The following is a 22352-nucleotide window of genomic DNA, read 5'->3' on the forward strand; positions in this document are numbered from 1 at the left end:
CACATTTTCAAATGACCAATGAGTAGAATAAATCACAAAGGAAATTGACAATTAAGAAATAGAGCTGAATTAAATAAAAAACACAAGAAACCAAATTTATGAAATGCAGATAAAATCATATTTAGAGGAAAATTTACAGCTTAAAACACATATATTAGAAAAGGAGAAATATCTCAAATCAATAACCTAACTTTCCACCTTAAGAAACTAGAAAAAGAAGAGGAAACTAAACCCATGTAAACAGAAAGAAGGAACTAATAAGGATGGTAGAGGGAGTAAGTTAAATAGGAAATAGAAAAATGTAGAGAAAATTAATAAAACCAAAAGTTAGTTCTTTGATAACATTTTAAAAACGGACAAACCTTTAGCCATGTTAATCAAGAAAAATGAAAGAAGACACAAATTGATAAAGTCAGAAATGAAAGGGGGACTATCACTTCTAACCTTATAGAAATCTAAAGGATTTTAAGGGAGTAATATACATGACTTCATGCCAACAGATTAGACTGCTAAGATGAAATGGAAAATTCTTAGAAAAAAAGACACAAGTTACCAAAACTGAATCCAGAAGAAACAGAAAACCTAGATCTTGTAAGAAATAGTGATAATAACTAAAAATCTTCTCAAAGCAGTGAGTGTAGATGTGGTTATTAAGAGTAGCATTAGAGGGCCTTGTGTTGATGGTAGAGTTCTGAATCTTGGTTGTGTTGGTTATGTGAATCTACACATGTGACAAAAATCGCATAGAGACACACACACACACGTGCACATCACCATTTGGGGAAACTGGTACATGGAATATTCCTGTATATATATATATTTTTGCTGTGAATGTATAATTATTTGGAAAGAAAAAGTTAAAAAAATTTCCACAACAAAAAAGCACAGGCCCAGTTGAGTAGACTTGTGAATTCTTTCAATAATTTAAATAAGAAATAATATCAATCCTTGAAAAATTATTCCAGAAAATAGAGGGGGAGGGAACACTTTTCAACTCATTCTCTGAGGCCAGGATTATCCTGATACCACTCAGATAAACAAATCACAAGAAAAGAAAACTACAGACCAATATTCTTCATACCCCCTAAAACAACAAAATAAAAGCAAAACAAATCTGGCAAAGTATAAAATTATATGCCATGACCAAGTAGGATTTACCCCCGGAATGCAATGTTGGTTTAATATCTGAAACTCAGTCAACATAATTCACAATAATAATAGAATTAAGGGCAAATGATCATCACAACAGATGCATAAAAATGTTTCACAAAATCCACCACCCTCTCATAATAAAATCCTTCATAAACTAGGAATAGAAGGGAATTTCCTGAACCTGATAAGGAGTATTTACAAAATACCCACAGGTGACATTATATGTAGTGGTCATAGTGGTGAGAGACTAGACACTTTCGAGCTAAAATCAGGAACACGAGAAGGAAGTCTACTCTCATTGCTTCTATTCAACATTGCACTGGAGGGTTTATCCAGTGAGATTAGAGAAGGAAAAAAATGCAGATTGGAAAATAATAAAACAGTCTTTATTCACATAGAACAAGTTCTTATATATAGAAAAACCCTAAGAGACACATGCATGCACCCACACGCGTGTGTGTGCTTCTACAACTAAAAAAGGAGTTCAAGAATGTTGCAGGATAGATGTATATACCAAAATTAATTGCATTTCTATAAAACAGCAATGAACAGTCTGAAAATGAAAGTAAGAAAAACAATTTCATTCACTTATCAGCAAAAGGAATAAAATACATAAGGAGCACATTAAATGAAAGATGTGCAAGACTTGTACACGGAAGACCACAAAACGTTGGTACCAAAAGCTAAAGAAGACTCAAATAAATGGAGAGATATCTTATGTCTATGGATGGAAGACTTAATATTGTTAATATGGCACTATTTCCCAAGTTGATTCTACAAATCCATGCAGTCCCTATCAAAATTCCAGCTGGTCATTTTTTGGTTTTTTTTTTTTTTTTTTTTTTGAAATTGACAAACTAATCTTAAAATTCACATGGTAATGCAAGGAACCAAGAATGGCTAAAACAATCTTAAAAAATAATAAAGTTGAAGAACATATATTTCCCAATTTTAAAACTTACTACAAAGCTATGGTAATTAAGACAGAGTGATAGTGGCATAAGACACATAGTCCAAGGGAACAGAATTTAGATTCCAGAAATAAACCCTTACATTTATGGTTAATTAGTTTTGGACAAATGTGCCAACACAATTCAATGGGGGAAAGGACAGTCTTTTCAATAAATGATGCTAGTACCATGGGATAGCCACACACAAAAGAATGAATTTGGACCATTACCTCACACAATACACAAAAATTAACTCAAAGTAGATCATATTACTACATGTAAGAGCTAAAACTATAAAGTTCCTAGAAGAAAAACATAGGAATAAATCTTTGAGACCTGTGTGTAAGAAAAACCTCACGCGGCCTCTTGTGTGTTTCTTCTTTACTGTCACACTACTATTACACTCACAACACTTCTGACGCCAGGTGTGTGAGGGTTTTGCCCACACCAAGAAATTCTGTGACACCAGCTGAGTGTCCTACAATTTAACTCAATTCTGACACTGTGTACCTGAAGATAGCAAGACTGCCCCCCATTCAGGTGCCAATCACAAGTAATAGGTCCCAAGTTTCCCCATGACTATCCCACTTGGCTGCAGATCAGAGGTTCCCATGACCTCCTCCCTCTTGGATTCACTTATTTGCTAGAACATCTCACAGAACTCAGGGAAACACAGTGAAACAGTGAGCAATGCGGGAGTTGGGGGTGGTGACCCCTGCACAGTTGAAAATCTGAGTATAACTTTACAATTGGCCCTCTATATCTATGGTTTCACCTACACCAACTGCAGATCTTGTAGTACTGTAGTAGTGTTTCCTTTAAAAAAAATCTTCGTATAAGTGGACCCACATAGTTCAAACCTGTGTTTTCCAAAGGTCAACTGTATTTATGTTTACTGGTTATTATACAATAAAGGATATGATAAAGGATACAGATGATCTGCCAGATGAAGAGATATATCAGGTGAGGTATGGAAGTGTCCCAAACTCAAGAGCTTCTGTCCCCGTGGAGTTGTGGTACTTCACCCTCCTGGTACATGGATGTATTCACCAACCTGGAACCTCTCTGAACCCCATGCTATTGGGATTTTATGAAGGCTGTCTCACATAGGCATAATCAATTATTAAGTCCATTTCCAGCCCCTCTCTCCTCTCTGAAGAACTGGCAGTAGGACTGGAAATCCCAAACTTCTAATTATGGTTTGGTTTTTCTGGTGACTAGTCCTCATCCAGGAACCATCCACGAGTCCACCCAGTCACCTCATTGGAAAAAAAGATGCTCTTATCAAGAACTCTGTGCCAGGAATAGAGACAAATACCAAATATATATTTCTTATTATAAATCACAATATCACATCTTGAGTTGGGCAAAGATTTCTTAGATATAACACCAAAAGCACAGGTGATAACATGATAAATTGGACTTCATCAAAATTAAAAACTTCTGTGTTTCAAAAAGAGACCATCAATAAAGTGAAAAGATTAGCCATAGATTGGTAGAAAATATTTGCAACTTATTTATCTGATAAGGGACTTGTATCCAGAATTCATAGAGCACTGAAACTTGGAAAATGATCCAATTAAAGATGGGCAAAATATTTGAATAGACATTTTGCCAAAGAAGAAATCTGAATGGCCAATATTATGAAAAGATGCTTAATATCATTAGATATTAGGGAAATGGATATAAAACTACAATAAAATGCCACTTCTCTCCCACTGAAATGGCTACAGATGGAGACAGACGGTAACAACTGCTGGTGAGAATGCAGCAAAATGGAAACTTTCATGCATTGCTGGTGGGAATTTAAAATGCAGCAACCACTTTGAAAAATCAGTTTGCAAGTTTCTTCAAATGTTAAACATAAATTTCCTATATCATCTGACAATCCTCTCCAAAAAAAAAAGTGTCCTCACAAAGACTTGTATGCAAATGTTCACAGCAGCATTGTTTACAATAGCCAAAAAATGGAAACAACTCAAATGTCCATCAACTGATGAATGGATTAACAAATGTGATATACACATACAATGGAATATTTTTCAGCCAAAACAAGTAATAAACACAAAAGACCACGTAAAGACACAGGGAGAAGCCAAGGAAAGGGGCCTCAGAAGAAATCGACCCTGTCTGACACCTTGATCTCAGACATGTAGCTTTCAGAATTGTAAGAAAATAAATTTCTGTTGTTTAAGCCACGCATTCTGAGGTACTTTGTTATGGCAGCTCCAACAGATTTTGATACCAGGAAGTTGGGTGTTGCTGTAACAAATACCTAAGAATGTGGAAGTGGCTTTGGAACTAGGTAATGGGAAGAGTTTTGAGGTGCATGTTAGAAAAGCCTAGATTGTCTTGAAGAGACTAAATATGGACATTCAACATGATTCTTCTGAGAGCTCAGAAAGAGAGAACTGTACAGAAACCCCTATCACTATATCTGCTCATATATATATATATGCTATATATATATATATATGTTTATATATATTTCATCATGAACAGAATTTTGACACATATATGAATGTTAAAGGTGCTTCTGGGGAAGTCTCAGATGGATATGAGGAATACGTTATTGGAAACTGGAGGAAAAGCTGTCCTTGTTACAAAGTGGCAGAGAACTTGACCAGATTGTGTTGTAGTGTTTTGTAGAAAGTAAAAGTTGTCAGTAATGAACTTGGATATTTAATGGAGGATATTTCTAAGCAAAATGTTGGAGCTGTGACCGGGTTTCTCCTTGCTGCTTATAGTAAAGTGTGAGAAGGAGACAACTGAAAAAGAAATTATTATGCAAAAAGGAACCAGAACTTGAAGGCCAAAAATTCTCAGCCTACTCACATTGCAAAAAAATGAGAAAGTGTGTTCAGGAGAGAACACGAAAGATGTGGCTGGACAGTCTTTACTAAAGAGATTATGGGTGTGTGACATGGATCCAATCACAGCAGAAGCACAGTCAGCTTGGACTGAAGAGGACAGAGGTGGGATGAAATGAAGGAAGGCTGTCAGACTTCTGGGGTTCTACAAGCAGAAAGTTAGATGATAGAGGTGTTTCGATGCAAACATGCATCATCCTTCGAGTACAGGGAGGAATGACTCTAAAGGTGGGTCACGGGTCACCAGGGCTGCTACTGCCACCATGGGTCCCAAACACACACTCCCAGGCAGCAGGACCGTTTCCTCATTGGTTCCAGAGGGTTTGGGGGACAAAATTCAGGGAGAAGAAGGCACAGCCACCACCCTTGTTGGGCAGAAAATTGAGCCAAAGTGGATTTCCTTAAAATCTGATGGAACTTACCACAGAAGTTTCTTAAAATTAGCCACATATGTTAATGTCAGACAAATAATGTCAGCACGCAAATGTGTGCTGTAGAAATATTGTAGACTGCAGAGTAAAAGTTGTGAGTTCTAGTACTGATGTTGATATAATAAACTAAATCTTTGAATAAATTAAAAATCTAATGGAATTTGCCCTGCTAAGTTTTGGACTTGCTTAGGACCTGTCAGCCTTCTTCTTTCCAATTCTCCCTTTTGGAATGGGAATATCTATCCAATACCTGTCCCACCATTGTATTTTGGAAGCCCATAACTTGTTTTGTTTCATAAGTTCACTATTGTAGAGGAATAGGATGAATTCATTCATTCAGGATGAATTCAATTCAGGATGAATTCATGAATTCATTCATTCAGGATGAATCATACCTTTAGTCTCACTCATATCTGATTTAGATGCTATTTAGATGAAATTTTAGACTTGGAGTTGTTGCTGGAATGGGTTAAGATATATGTGGCTGTTGGAATGGGACAAATGTATTTCACATGTGAGGACTTGAAATTTGGAGGCTGAGAGGGTGGAGTGTTATAGGTTAAATTGTATCCTTGCAAAATACATATGTTGAAGTCCTAAGCCCTAGTCCCTCAGATTGTGACTGTATTTGGATACAGAGTTTTTAAAGAGGCAATTAAAATTGAATGAGGTTATTGGGAGTGGGCCCAATCCCAATTTGACTTGTGTCCTTATAAGAAGAGGAGATCAGGACATGCACACACGGAGAAAAGAAAGACCATATGAAGACACAGGGAGAAAAGTCTCAGGTCATCTACAAACCAAGGAGAGAGGCTTCAGGAGAAATCAGCTCTGCTGACAAATTGATCTCAGCATTGCGAGAAATATATTTCTGTTGTTTAACAACAACAACAAAAAAGAATTACTAATACATGCTGCTATACAGATGAACCTCAAAAACATGCTAAGTGAAACTAGCCACAAGAGACCATATATCGTAAGAGTCTGTTTATATGAAAGGTGTCCAGAAGAGGCAAATGTAAAGAGAAAAAAAGTACATTAGTGGTTGCCCAGGCCTGTGATTACTCACAGGGAAGATTACTCAATGGGAAGTGATTGCAAATAGGCATGAGTTTTCTTTTTGGGTTAATAGAAATGTTATAAAATTAGATATTGGTGAAAGTTACACACTTTACAAAGTTACTAAAGATTCTTGAAGTGTCATCTTAATACAGGTGAATTTTATAGTATGTAAATTATATCTCAATAAAATTGTTTTAAAAATTAAAGATTGAAAAAATTCCTTAAGATGATATTCGTTGGATAACAAATTTTAATGTGTCTATAATTAGGATTTATTCTTTAACTGAGAATCTTCAAATATCTGGAACAACTCCACTCATATTGTGGTAGAATATCCACCCATCATGAATTTTTCTTTTATTTCATTTAAAAAAGGGCTTTGAAGCACAGCAGGCAGATAAAACACTGGGAGGTTAAGTCAATATTGTTAAAATTTTTTGCCTAAAAATGAAAGTCAGACTCCTGAATTTTCAAACCCACTAGAATATTTAAGTATAGTTCTTTAGATGTTGGTTACACAAAATCATACTTCCCTCCTCTGCTTGCTGAGAGGAGCATTGACTGGAATATCTCCTTTGAGAAATGAACTGGCCTGGTAAAAGGTCACGGGTCATTCACTAAGTGATAACAATTCAAAATAAAGCAAAAAGATTTCAAAACAAAAAAACAAAACCAAATAATTGGGGGTAATTACTAAAACATCAAAGATTTTTATATAGTCTGAATATTCTAATGTATTCACCATTCAACCAATAGTATTAACTTCAGTCTGCATACTTATAGGGAGCCAAATTCTGAGTTCCAATTTAAATTGCCAGGTCACTTCTCCCATCCCATAGACACAGACTTACTGAAAAGGAATGACACAAAGGCCTACAGGATCTGCTAAGAGGCAGAAAACAAAGATTAGGATGAAGGTAGAGCATGACCTTCAAAACAGGAATTCAAGTTTTAGGTCCCAGATAACATAGCTCCTGGATATAGAGCTGCCTAAAAAGATGCCAGTTCTCTCCCTATAACTTCTGACTTCTGGTCATCACAAAGTGTCTTGGAAGTCTTACTTCCCAGGGAAGGCGATAAGGAGCCAAGAAAGGGCACCTGGAAAGTAAGATTCTCTGAGAAGGGAGGAAGATGGGGGGCAGCACATGCACTCTGGCCTCCTGCATCCAATGAGTTCCCTCCTGCGGTCCTCCTGCCCCCTAGACGCCTGGGTGGCTATGCCATCACGCAGGATCTCGGTGGCATGGGATCTGAACGGCTTTCACCTGGGGTATCCGGTGCTGACCCCAGAGCTCTAGGATAGAGTGGGCGCTGCTGAGCCCGGAGCCGTTCGGGTTGGGGGAACACCGCCCGTCACTTTCCCACGACGAGGCTGGGGCCTGGCCGCGGGAAGGGCGGCTGCACCCCAGGGAGCCGTTCCTCTGCGTGCCATCACCCGAGGCCCGCAGCAGCGGTCCGGAAGCAGGCGAGGCCACTCGCAGGTCTCGCGCCCACTTTCTTGGCTCACTCGTTCCAACAACGCGTCACAGGCGGCACACGCAACAGTCAGTAGCTAAAGGAAACTTCCCTGAGCCGCTGACTCCAACTGAAGGACCCAACCGTGCAGAATTGCCCCTCATGGGCGGTTACCTGAACCGGCCTTGCCGTCGCCCGCAGTCACCTGCTCTGCGAGACGGGCACCAGCCGGAGAGACCCGAGCTCCTCGGGCCCGCGTATCCCGCCCGCCGTGTTCCCCTCCCTTTCAGGGTTCACTCGGCTGTCCCAACCCTGGACCTGGCTCGCAGGCTGTCATACGAGGATCCTGTGGCTTCACCCCATCGTCGTTGGCACCGTCGGCTGTTTATCATAGCCCATCGGTGGCAATATCCAATCCAGCAAGCCTGGTGTTTATTTCTGGGGGCCTTTTCTTCGGGGCCCCGGAGTGGCCATCAGAAACCACTGCTGTCTACTTCCAGCTCCAAGATGTTCTGTACCTCAGTGATCCTGAAGATGGTACCTGCTAAGGGCAAACTGATGCTCCTTTTGGCTCTGAAGCAGATAATCATCTGTATGTGGTCTTCACTGTCTGTTCACCTCCCAAACTTTTGTGGAAGGGAGATCCTGGTGAGGGCCCTCGAAGAAAGTGGTCAACTGAGAGCCAAGAAAGAGAAGGACCTGACAACCCTGGCTGAGAGCAGGAAAGGGCTAATGAAGCAAAAGAAAGGACACTCAGTCCCCGAGAGTCAGGACGAACAGAGAAGGGGCTCCAACCCCGGTGGGAATGCACAGTCCGTGTTTGGACAGCTGATGGCCAATGGGGTCCTCTCTTCCCTTGAGCCCAGGCCCCGTCCTCTGACTAGAGACTTCTTTTCCAAGAACTCTGAAGATATCCTGATTAGGAAATCCCAGGCCTACTTTCTGAGCTCATGCAGCAAACGAAATGCCATCACCAGTTCCTACAGCTCCACTGGAGGTTTCACACAGCTGCAGAGGAGTGGTCCAGGCGCAGTGGGGCTCCTGGGCCCAGCCTCATCGCATCCTCGTGTGCTCTCAAAGAAAGCCAGCGAGGAAGGCTGTCAGTCTACCCCTTCAGCCTCAGTGGAACCACAGAGGAAGATCAGGAGTGAAAAGAGGAAGATCAAGCGTGCAGATGGCCCCTTAGAGCAGAAACAAAACTTAAATTGCTCACAGCCATCTGACGGTGCCAGGCCCCGGAAACAGAAACGCAAGATTCTTCTGCTGCTGCCCTCGAGACGAAATGGCCCACCAATTTTGCCTCCACCACCCCAGCTATGTTATCCAGTCACTGCTGAAGACCTTGACTGGGAGAAGAGAGCTGCGATCCAGTGGATCAACAAGGTCTTGGAAGGGTAAGATAGAGGCCATCTCAGACTGCAGAGCCCCTCAGCCTTCCTGTTTCCACTCTGCCAGCCCCCAGCATTAATTCACAACTGAGGAGCTTCTGGAAGCTGTAGAGCTCCCCAGGCCCATTGGTCTTCCCATAGCTGGCTGGAGCAGCCACTTCTATGGGCTGTTTGTCCTGGTTTTCCCTGTTTGTCTTGCTCCACGTGGCTTAAAAAAATTTTGTTCCTTTTCCCTGGCCCACCAGAGTCTGTTCCCCAGTACTTTGCTGCTTGGCCCCTCAGTGGTTCCTCAGAGGAGCATTGCAGGACATCATCAGAGTCCAGCTTTGCCCTTGAGGGAGCCCAGGGTGTGGCTCCTGTTGGCCCATTCCCCCACCAAGTCAGTTGTCTCCAGAGAGACAATGTTCCATTCTTATCGTCTTTCTGTCAGATGTGCCCCTAGAAGTTGGGTGGCTTGAGGTTGTTAGTCTGGCCTACCCCAGTGGTCAGGATCCTTGCAACAGAAGAGGGACGCTTTGGACCAGTTTTCCTCCAGGCAGGAGCAAGCAGGATACCCACTGCTGCTATAGTTGCCTCTTCTCACCTTCTTCATTTTCTTAACTGGGCCCTTGTCCATCTTTCTTAGAATCTATATATTCTCTCTCTCTCTCTCTGAACATTTGGTACCACATGAACACTCAGTTGATGAACAAAGTCATATATGTCACATACCTATAGTCACATATTTATATGTCATATATATTTATATATAAAGTCATATATAATGTAATATATATTATATGTATACTATATATGATATGATGTAACTTACAAGAATACACAGTATATATACATTATCTATTACATATGTATAATATACTATGTATATATATAATATATGTATATGTGTGTATAGTTAGTATGTGATTATAATGTATAATATCAATATATAATATTTGTAATATTGCTTGTATATATTACATATTCATATGTAATATGTATAGCAGTGCATATTACATTTTAATTACATATACATGCTTAATACATTATGTATAGAATATATATATTTCTGATTTTGCATATTTTATTTTATTAGAATTATAATATTATAACATTTATTATTTTTCTCACATATTTATTGCTTTTTATTTGTATTTATTTATTTATTGGAGTATAGTTGCTTTACAATGTTGTGTTAGTTTCTGCTGTACAGGGAAATGAATCAGCTATATGTATACATACATCCCCTGTTTTTTGGATCTCCTTCACATTTAGGTCACCAAAGAGCATTAAGTAGAGTTCCCTGTGCTATACAGCTGGTTTTCATTAGTTATCTATTTTTATCTATTTTATACATATTAGTGTATATGTCAATCCCAATCTCCCAATTCATCCCACTCACCCTCCCCCTTGGTGTCCATATGTTTGTTCTCTACATCTTTGTCTCTGTTTCTGCCTTGCAAGCAGGTTCATCTGTACCATTTTTCTAGATTCCACATGTATGCTTTAGTATACGATAGTTGTTCTTCTCTTTCTGACTTACTTCACTCTGTATGACAGTCTCTAGGTCTATCTACATCTCTACAAATGACCCAATTTCATTCCTTTTTATGGCTGAGTAATATTCCATTGTATATATGTACATCTTCTTTATCCATTCATATATAATATTACATTACATTACATATAATAGTATATGTTGAATACATATATGACTTTTTGCTTATTTATCAAATATTCCTATCTTTGCTTTTTGAATTCACAGTGGAGGAAGAATTGGCTTGTACGAGTGGCCAGACTTTTAACTTTTCAGGTTTTCTGTGGCCCAGCTGGGAAATCTGGAACCCCTTTACCTCTCTAGATTCTGAGTCCTGATTTCTGTGTTTTGGAAAGGCACTTGCTTTTTCTCTCTCTGCTTGTCACCTGCCTACCTGACCTCACTATGGGCTGCATCATGCCTAGTGTATGTTAGGAAATGACTTGTGACAACTTTAGTCTTTTAAAACATTTAAAATATGATATAATTTTAGACTTACAGGATAGTACAGAGACCCCCAACTAGTCTTCATCTAGCTTCTCCTAAAGTTACCATCTTACAGAACAGTTATTGAAACCAGGTAATTAACACTGTTACAATGCTATTAGCTAAACTTCAGGCTTTAATTGGGTTTCCCCATTTTTTTCCAGTAAAAGTTTCTCCCTGTACCTGTATCAGTCCAGAATCCCACATTTCATTTAGTTGTCATGTCTCCTTAGTCTCCTCCAAACTGTGACCATTTTTCTATCTTAATATCTTTGGGGACTTATATACATTTGAAGAGTACCAGTTAGGTATTTTGTAGAATTATCTTCAATTTGGATTTGTCTGTTGTTTTCTCATGAGTACATTGAGGTTATGGATTTTTAAGAAAAAAATCCCACATAGGTGATGTATCCTTCTCAGCATATGGGAAATATTAATCTTGATCACCTGATTAAGGTAGAATCTGCCAGCGTTCTCCACTGAGTAGTTACTATTTCTCCCTATGTAATACATATTTAAGTGAGTCATACTTTGATGCTACACAAAACTCCTGTTTATCCTTAAACTTTCACCACTAATTTTGCCATCAGCAGTGGATCTTGCCTGCAGCAGTTATCATTGTGGTGTTCTAATGGTGATTTTCTGCCACTCTTGTTCTTCTACATTTAATTAGAATTCTTCTCTAAGGAAGAGTTCTCTGCATTTATTTATTTATTCAGTCATTTATATCTGTATGGACTCATCAATATTTATTTTTTAAAATGTGGCTATATCTATTTTTATCACTGTTAATTTTGTTGCTCAAATTGTTCCAGATTTGACCATTATGAGTTCTTTCAGATCAGATACTGAGTCCTTTTTTTTTTTTTTTTTGCGGTACGCGGGCCTCTCACTGTTGTGGCCTCTCCCGTTGCGGAGCACAGGCTCCGGAGCGCAGGCTCAGCGGCCATGGCTCACGGGCCCCGCCGCTCCACGGCATGTGGGATCCTCTGGGACCGGGGCACGAACCTGCGTCTCCTGCATCGGCAGGTGGACTCTCAACCACTGCGCCACCAGGGAAGACCCTGAGTCCTTTTAACATGGCTGCATCTTCCTCCCTGCTTTTCCCAAGGATTTATTTACTGTCTAGGCCCACAAGATGCTCCAGGGTTATCTTGTATTTTACCTGCCCCAGTTCTGGAGTCAACTACTTTTCCAAGGAGCTTTGGTTCCTTTTATTGAAGAAGGAATTTAAGAAACAATATCTGGGCATTTCGGTGTGCTCATGGCTACTAGGGAGTCTTTTTTTCCTAGGTCCTCTCAGCAGACACAACTCGAAATATATGTTCCCATTTACACACACATATATTTCTGTATTTCTCTATGCTTCTGTGGGTGTGTATGCATCTGTGTGTGTGTGTAAATGAGTTCATACTGATACCTCAGACTAATGTAGTGTAGAACCAGGGTTCATTTTAGAAATGTTCCCCTTTGCTTATGAGTAACTTCTTCAACAGTTTCTCCAGAGAAACTTTGTTTAATTATCTACAGTATATTTACTTATTTGTTCAATTAAGAATGCACGTAGTTTCACAATTTCCAGCCCTGTGAGCAACTTACCGAAGTGTTTGTGTCCAATTCTTTCTGTATTTAGCCTTGCAGCATCCAGGCAAACATTGCTTTTAAAAATTACTTGGTCTTAGCTCCTTTCAGCAAGGTTACCCTGCAGCGAGGTTATGTAATCACTTTGTACCACACTTTGATTCATTTGTCATAGTCTGCATTCCATTTTGGGTTCCTCCAACAACCTGGTTGTTTCTAATTTGCAAAGTAAAACACTCTTTGTGGAATAAAGTTTGCTTACATTTTTTGAGTATTTTTGTGTCTGTATTCATGAGCGATGCTGGTCTGAAATTTTGTTTTCTTGTGATGCCTTTGTCTGGTTTTCGTATCAGGTTAATAGTGCCCATGCAGCATGAGTTGGGAAAGCTTCCTTCCCTCCTGTACTTATGGAAGAATTTGTAGAAGGATTGGTAGAATTTATTCTTAAAATATTTGGGAGGATTCACCAGTGAAGCCATTTGGCTCTGGGTTTTTATTTATGGGAAAATCTTCATTTACTAATTCAGTCTCTTGTTACAGGTCTAAAGTTTTCTAATTCTACTTGAGTCAGTTTCAATAATTTGTGGCTTTCTGGGGACTTTGCCTACCTCATCTAAGTTGTATAATTTGTTGGCGTGAAATTGTGATATTTTCTTACAGTTCTGATATCGCTAAGGTAGGAGATGATATACTTTCCTCAATTCCTAATTGCTTTCACCGTTTGATGTAATGTGGGGCTGGGAGGTCTCTGGTGGACCAATATCCTGAAATCGGTGCTCCCACCTCAGAGGCACAGACCTGACACCCAGCTGGAGCACCAAGACCCTGTCAGCCACACGGCTCAGATGAAAAGGGAGAGAAAAATAAACAAACAAATGAATAAATAAATAAAAAGAAATAAATTTATTAAAATTATTAAAAACTATAAAAATTAAAAAGTAATTAAAAAATAGAAAAAAGAAAGAAAGAAGAGAGCAACCAAACCAGAAAACAAATCCAACAGTGATAATAAGTGCTAAAAAGTATACTAAAAAAACACCAAAAAACGGACAGACAGAACCCTAGGACAAGTGTTACACCAAAGGTACACAGACAAAATCACACAATGAAGCATACAGATACACACTCACAAAAAGAGAAAAAGGAAAAAATATACATATAAACATATAAAAAAAAGAAAGACAGCAACCCCAAATCAATAAACAAATCTACCAGTGATAATAAACTCTAAATACTAAAACTAAGATAAACATAAAACCAGAAACCAGTCAGTCGCATACAGCAAACCCCAAGTCTAGAGTTGCTCCAAAAGTCTACCGCCTCAATTTTGGGGTGATTCATTGTCTGTTCAGGTATTCCACAGACGCAGGGTACACCAAGTTGATTGTGGAGATTTAATCCACAAGGCTGCTGGGAGAAATTTCCCTTTCTCTTCTTTGTTTGCACAGCTCCTGGGGTTCAGCTTTGGATTTGGCCCCGCCTCTCAGTGTAGGTCACCTGAGGGCATCTGCTCCCTTTTGGGAAGTCTGAGGTCTTCTGCCAGCGTTCAGTAAGTGTTCTGTAGGAGTTCCACAGTTAGATGTATTTCTGATGTATTTGTGGGGAGGCAGGTGATCTCCATGTCTTGCTCCTCCACCATCTTGAGGGTCTCTGGCACTTACTTTTGAAAGATAATATGGATAGGTACAAAGTTTTTGGATTGACACATAAATCACCTCACCACTTTGATATTAAGGCACTGTAAGTTTTGAGTCTTTTGGGCAATGCATTTTCAAGGATAAGATTTTCTGTTCTTGTTTCAGGGTCAGTCATTCAAATGTGGACTTGTACACTCCAGTATGTGTCTTGGGTGAGGTATTGATCTTCTGTTTACTTACAGATAAAATGGAGATAATCATAAGTGAGAGTTAAACTGTGTTTATATAAGTCTTCTATGATGTCAAGTGCTTTGCATTTATTATCCTTTTTATTCTTCTTCATGTAATCACAACTGTTTTTGTCTTTTACAGATGATGGAGCTAGGACCCTGAGCAATCAAATAACTTGAGAATGGTGACATCATGACTCATCTGCATAGGAGCTGACCACCAACACGAGCACCTAGGCTGTACTCTGTTCTTGTAGTGCAATATCACATTCCATGTAGGCTCTTTTTTAAAAAAAAATAAATTTATTTATTTATTTTTGCCTGTGTTGGGTCTTCGTTACTGTGTGAGGGCTTTCTCCAGTTGTGGTGAGTGGGGGCCACTCTTCATCGCGGTGCACGGGCCTCTCACTATCGTGGCCTCTCTTGTTGCGGAGCACAGGCTCCAGACGCGCAGGCTCAGTAGTTGTGGCTCATGGGCTTAGCCGCTCTGTGGCATGCAGGATCCTCCCAGACCAGGGCTCGAACCTGTGTCCCCTGCATTGGCAGGCAGACTCCCAACCACTGCACCACCAGGGAAGCCCTAGGCTCATTTTTATACATAAATAAGATAATCATCTAAAAAGTGCTAACTGTAGTGTGTGACATATACTTAAGTGTTTGGTACATTTTATCTCTTATTATGACTAGTTCCGCCCTCTGTTGACTACATCAGTCCCCCCTTAGAGAATCCTCCTGCTTCACTTGACTGTCAAGAGAATGCTCATGTTTCAGCTAAGGTGCTGGCTCAGGACGCTCCTCAACCCTTCATTTCCCAAGGAGCCACAAGCAGTTCCAGTTTCCATGCAAAGCTTGGGGGAAGCACCCCTTCCTCCTTCCGGAACACTCTCTGTGTCATGCCACTGAAGCGTCTGTGTGTCCAGAGCATCATAAAGCCCCTTGTCAGTGGCACCATCAACTTCAACCTCTGACCTCCCTCGTTACATAAGTGCTCAAGTCAGATACGTGAGACCAGGTCAAGGACAGATGCCAATCCACTGTCCTGCACACACACTCCTCCCTCTGTCTTGCTTCTTTTCCCCTCAAATTTCACCTGTCTTCCCATCCCACTTCCAGCCACTCATCTTCTCCATCACCAGCTTTATCAAATCCAATTTAGTTTCCTATTCTAGAAGAGTGAGAGCTGGGGCAGAGCTTCTGTTTAAGAGAATAGGGGCTTGAGACCTGAATCAGAGATAAGTCCTAAATGAGGACGAGAAGGCTGAGGCAAGATGTGACACCAACACTGGAGCAGAGGGCTCTGTGAGGCCAGTGCCAGAGGAAGACTACACTGTTCTAGATTGGGACAGGGAAAGAGAACCTAGTGTTAGGTGGAGAGAAAAGTGATCCTACCCTAACCATCCCCTATGGGCCCCCCTTCATGGATATGGAGGAGGAGGAATTCCCACAGCAGGCTGTTCTGGGAGAGAGTCACTGATTGTGGAATGATAGACACTGGACAGGCAAAATATGACAGTGTATTCTGCTGCTTTTGGATGGAATGTTCTATAAATATTAGTTAAATTCATCTGGTCTAATGTGTCATTTAAGGCCTGTGTTTCCTTACTGATTTTCTGCCTGAATGATTTGTCCATTGTTGTAAGTGGGGTGTTGAAGTCCCACAATAGTGTTACTGTTGATTTCTCCTTTTAAGTCTGTTAGAATTTATGTTATATATTGAGGGGCTCCTATGTTGGGTGCATATAGATTTACAATTGTTATATCTTCTTCTTGGATTGATCTCTTGATCATTATGTAGTGCCCTTCCTTATCTCTTGTAACAGTCTTTATTTTAAAGTCTATTTTGTCTGATATGAGTATTGCTACCCAGTTTTCTTTTGATTTTTGTTTGCATGGAATACCTTTTTCTATCCCCTCACTTTCAGTTTTTATGTGTCCCTAGTTCTGAAGCAGGTCTTTTGTAGACAGCATATATATGGGTCTTGTTTTTGTATCCAATCATCCAGTCTATGTCTTTTGGTTGGAGCATTTAATCCATTTACCTTTAAGTTAATTATTGATATATATGTTCTTACTGCCATGTTCTTAATTATTTTGGATTTGTTCTTGGAGGTCCTTTTTCTTCTCTTCGTCTTTTGTTCTCATCTCATGTGATTTGATGACTATTTTTAGTGTTCTGTTTTGGGTTGCTTTTTCTTTTTTTGATGTGTGTTTATCTATTGTAGGTTTTTGGTTTGCAGTTCCCATGAGGTTTTGGCATAGCAGTCTACATATATATATACAAGGTTGTTTTACACTGTTGGTCTCTTATTTTGAAATACATTTACCGTTTACTGCATTTGTACTCTCCTCATGGTTGCTTGTTTTGATATTATAGTTGTGTGTGGATGATTTCCTACTTTTACTGTATGTTTGACTTTACTGGTGAGTTTTCCTATTTGTGATTTTATTGTTTCTAGTTGTGGCATCTTTTTTTTTTTTTTTTTTTTTTTTTTTTTTTTTTAAGCACCTAAAGAAGTTCCTTCAGCATTTGTTGTAAGGCTGGTTTGGTAGTGCTGAATTCTCTTACCTTTTGCTTGTCTGTAAAACTTCTGATTTCCGCATCGAATCTGAATGAGAGCCTTGTTGGGTAGCATATTCTTGGTTTCATCACTTTAAATATATCATGCCTTCTGGCCTCCAGATTTACTGCCAAAAAATCAGGGGATAACCTTATGGGGATTCCCTTGTATGTATTTTTTGCTTTTCCCTTGTTGCTTTTAATATTTTTTCTTTGTATTTAATTTTTGTCAGTGTTTGGTTAATATGTATCTTGGTGTGTTCCTCCTTGAATTTATTTTGTATGGGACTCTGTGCACTTCCTGGACTTGAGTGAGTGTTTCCTTTCTCGTGTTAAGGAAGTTTTCATCTATAATCCCTTCAAATATTTTCTCAGGCCCTTTTTCTTTCCCTTCTCCTTCTGGGACCCCTATAATATGAATGCTGGTGCATTTAATGTTGTCCCAGAGGTCTCTGAGACTGTCCTCATTCCTTTTCATTTTTTTTTTCTTTATTCTGTTTTGTGCCAGTGATTTCCACTACTCTGTCTTCCAGATCTCTTATTTGTTCTTCTGCCTCAGTTATTTTGCTATTGATTCTTTCTAGTGTATTTTTCATTTTAGTTGTTGTGTTATTCATCTGTGTTTGTTCTTTAAGTCTTCTAGTTCTTTGTTAAACATTTTTTGTATCTTCTTGGTGTGTGCTGCCATTCTTTTTCCGAGATTTTGAATCCTCTTTACTATCATTACTCTGAATTCTTTTTCAGGTAGATTGCCTATCTCCTTTTCATTTAGTTGTTCTTCTGCAGTTTTATCTTGTTCCTTTGTCTGCAACATATTTCTCTGTCATCTTATTTTATCTCACTTTCTGTCTTCATGGTCTCCTTTCTGTAGGCTGCAGGATCATAGTTCCTCTTTCTTCTGGTGGGTGAGGTTGATCCATGGGCTTATGCAGGCTTCCTGGTGGGAGGGACTGTTGCTTGCTCTCTGGTCTGTGGAGTTGGGTCTTGTCCCTCTAGTGGGCAGGTCTGTGTCAGGGGGTGTGTTTTGAGGTGGCTGCGAGCTCAGTACAGCTTTTGGTAGCCTGTCAATGGGTGGTTCTGTGTTCTTATCTTGCTGGTTGTTTGTCCTGAGGTGTTCCAGCATTGAAGCCTGAGGGCTCTTGGGTGGTGCTAGGTCTTGGTGCTGAAATGGGGACCTCTGGGAGATCTCACACCAATCAATATTCTCTGGGGCCTCTGCCACAAGTTTCCTTGTCCCCACTGTGAGCTATAGCCAACCCCCACCTCCTCAGGAGACCCTCTAAGACTGCTAAGTAGGTCTATCCCAGGTTCCTATCAAGGTACTTTGTGCTGGGATCCAGTGCATGTGAGACCTTGTGTGTGCCGTCCAAGAGTGGAGTCTCTGTTTCCTCCAGCCCTGTGAAGCTCCTGCACTCAAACGCCAATAGCCTTCAAAGCCAAACGCTCTGAGGTTTCTTCCATCTGATGCCAGACCCTCACACTGTCTTGAAGGGCTATTTTATGTGGGAATGTCCCTATGTAGCCTGAGTGGATTTACTATTTATTTTTTTTGCTGTGAGGGCTGTTTTTAGTATGGATGTCTGCCACCTGTTTCTTCACTTTGTGCTGGCCGTTAACTCCTTGACAGGAGGTGTGACTGATGTTGTGGTGACCAGAGTCTGCACTGGATATTGAGTGGGACCTTCCCTTTGCTCTGTGGTTTTCACTGCCCGTCAGGGGCAGGGTCTGCTCTTTAGTTGTTGGAGTAGAGCTCCTCAGATCTATTTCTGAGCTGTGTTTCTGATCTTCAGTGCGAGGTAGGCAGGACTGGAGTACTCCCACTGGGAGAGAAGCCACTGAGTGAGTATTCTCCCTCTGGAGCTGCTCACTTGTGAGCGTGCTCTGCTGTGTTACCTTTCACCCATTTTGCAGGCTCACAAATCACACCATTATTGGCACTGTTCTTGGCCCCACCTTAACTGTGAGTATGCCAGCAACTGGCCCTGGTGTAGCTCAGGCATTGTTTTCACCAAGTCATCAGCACAGATCCACCGAAGCCAGGTCCCAGGACTGCAGTAATCATGCACCTGGGCCTGCTGTGGGTACCTTGGAGGTATCTCAGACTCTGGCCTGGCCCAACCTCCTCATGTATGTGCCCACAAAGCCCACAGCTGCTAAAGTTAGAGCTGCTAAAGCTAGAGAACACCCAGGTGAGAAGGGGCGGAGGCAGCAACTCACTGGGTCAGGCAAGCCCGCTCAGGCAGGATGGGGTGGGGGGAGAGACTGACCAAGGTGCATGAGGCTGCTTAGGTGGGAACCCCTCAGAGTGTCCCCAGAGGCAGGGACCAGGGTATGGAGAAACAGGCTGCAATGATGGCCCCATCCTTTGTGCACCACTCATCAATGGTGCTTTGCTTCTATGACAGACCAGACTTCTTCCACAAGCATTCCTGTTTGCAGAGCTCCACACTCTGGTCCCCTCAGACTGTCTCCTCACAGCCAACAGCAGTCCTCTTCCTGGTCCGCTCTCCAAACCTCACATTCCAGCACCCAGCCCCTGTCCACACCAGTGGCTGGGGCATGCAGAGCTGTGGCACAGACCATCTCTGTGAGTCTTACTCTGTCTTGCCTGCCATATACCAGTTGCTGCACTCTCCTCTGAGCCCCTGAAGCTCCCCTTCTGTCCCAGCTGATCTCCCCACTGGTGAGGGGGTCTTCCTTAGTTGCAGGAACCTCTCTTCTCCTTCAGCAACCCCCAAGGGGCACAAGTCCTCTCCTGCTTCCTTTTTTTTTTCTTTCATCCTACCCAGTTATGCGGGGATCTTTCTTGTCCTTTTAGGTGTCTGAAGTTCTCTGCTAGTGTTCAGCAGGTGTGCTGCAAGAATTGTTCCACTTGTAGATGTACTCTTGATGTAATTATGGGGAGAGGTGAACTCCCTGTCCTCCTACTCTGCCATATTCATCAGCCCCTCACCAGGAAAAATTTTGCAATATCATCTTTGTATGTGATCTTTGTGAATATTTTCTCAGAATGGATATACATGAATGAGATGGTTGGGTCTAGGAATAGAAATATGTTAATGCTGTTGGACATCATTGCCAAATGGTTTTCCAAAATAGACTGAAAGATGTTTCCTCCTGGGACATGTGAGAGACCCCATTTTCTTGCATCATCACCTGAAATAGAATTTATGACCTTAAACTTCTCCACATTTGAAGTAGTCTTTTAAGTAGCTATGGGGGTGAGGGTTGGGGAGAGTGGAACCTATTCATTCCTAAACTTTAAAGGACTTGGTGTGCCCAGGAACCGCTCCAAGATCCACATCTGCAGAGAGGAAGGGGACTTGGGAATAGGTGGCTCCACCTCCCACGCTAGCCTCTCCAGAGCGTCCTTGTGGCCCTACCCCCAGAAGTGAAGACCTAAGGGGTTTCAGACAGAGACAGGCTGTTGGGTCATCACAGGATGAGGGAGAAGGACAGTCTCTTAGTGTGACCCCGGAGCAGGGCTCTGACTCTGAGTTCTCATTGACTTATGCCCTGAGGCATAAGTCCAAGGTCCAACCTTCTGGAGTCCTGAATGAGCCTGACTCGAGGGATCAGGTCAGGGGGTGCCGTGGACAGGAGCTGCTTCTATGAGTTAGTCATTAAAACTGGAGCATACCTGTTTCTCTGGGGGTGGGAAATCCAGGCGAGAAAGGGGTGCATTTGTCAAGAAAGAAGGGGGCCAAAATGAGCCAGAGAGAAATCAAAGGGAGTGTCGGGATGGGGAAATTTTCATCCTGCGGCTTTTGGGTTCTTTGGATTAGTTATAACAATTAAACTGACACAAGACAGATTAACAGGAGAAAAGAACAATTTAATTCATAAGCACAGAGGTCTCATAGAAATGGGACTCCACTCTATGAGTGGGCCAAAGGGACCAAAATAGGCTGTTGGTTTACAGATCATTTTAGACAAACAATTTGAGAAGATTTAACAAAACAAAGGGGATTGTGTTTGGGGTAGCAGACTATTGAAGAAGTAACAAAGTTTGTTTATACATCTTTCATAGTCTTGAATTCCTTAACTCTGGTGAGAAGGATGCTTGTAATCCTCCTGGTACAGGGTAGATGCCTTCACATGGGTGATTTGTCTCCTGCTTTCAGGAGGAAAGGGGGTGTCAGAGTGGTTTTTTAACCACTCCCAGGCTGTTTGTCAAGTAACTTTAATTCAAAATAATCAATATGCCTTTGTGGCATATTTTGGGATGGTCTGCCTTAGGCCCCAACAGGAGCATGGAAGGGGATGCAAGACAGAGGAACTGGGAGACAGAAGGAACTGAAGGAGCTGACAGGGTGCCCCACAGTCCACAGTCATACCCCACCTCAAGTCTGGGTCTGAACAGGAGGAGGGGCTGGAGGCCTGGGGCTTGGGGTCACTTCTATCTTCCTCTTCCCCAATCTGGGAGACCACTGGGTTCCCCTGGTGCATCACTAGGCAGGGCCGGGAGAGGCATGAATCCCACACACTATTTGTAAATTTTGGAGATTAATCTTTTGTCGGTCACATCGTTTGCCAATATTTTCTCCCATTCTGTGGGTTGTCTTTTCATTTTGTTCATGGTTTCCTTTGTTATACAAAAGCTTTTGAGTTTAATTAGGTCCCATTTGTTTATTTTTGCTTTTATTTCCATTACTCTGGGAGATGGATCAAACAAGATATTGCTGTGATTTATGTCAAAAAGTGTTCTGCCTATGTTTTCCTCTAAGAGTTTTGTAGTATCAGGTCTTACATTTAGGTCTTTAATCGATTTGGAGTTCATTTTTGTATATGGTGTTAAATAATGTTCTAATTTCATTCTTTTACATGTATCTGTCCAGTTTTCCCAGCACCATTCATTGAAGAGGCTGTCTTTCCTCCATTGTATAGTCTTGCCTCCTTTGTTGTAGTTTAATTGACCACAGGTTCTTGATTTTCTTTCTGGGCCTTCTATCCTGTTCCATTGATCAAACAGCTCATGCAGCTCATATCAAAAAACAAACAACCCAATCAAAAAATGGGCAGAAGATAGGTCTTCTA

At 41.1% G+C, this 22352-nt stretch overlaps 1 protein-coding gene across 1 annotated transcript; it reads left to right on the top strand.

Moving 5' to 3' along the window:
* The first annotated feature begins 8082 nt into the window (after positions 1-8082).
* LOC131754599 (nuclear envelope pore membrane protein POM 121-like) lies at positions 8083-9318 on the top strand. Its single transcript, XM_059060421.1, has one exon. It carries the CDS (start codon positions 8083-8085, stop codon positions 9316-9318), a length of 1236 nt encoding a protein of 411 aa, XP_058916404.1.
* Positions 9319-22352: the final 13034 nt, after the last annotated feature.

The sequence above is a fragment of the Kogia breviceps genome, chromosome 4 (assembly GCF_026419965.1).
Source record: "Kogia breviceps isolate mKogBre1 chromosome 4, mKogBre1 haplotype 1, whole genome shotgun sequence".
NCBI classification, from domain to species: domain Eukaryota; kingdom Metazoa; phylum Chordata; class Mammalia; order Artiodactyla; family Physeteridae; genus Kogia; species Kogia breviceps.

Coding starts and splice junctions, on each gene's coding strand:
- LOC131754599 (XM_059060421.1), top strand. CDS start 8,083: ATGGGCGGTTACCTGAACCGGCCTTGCCGTCGCCCGCAGTCACCTGCT.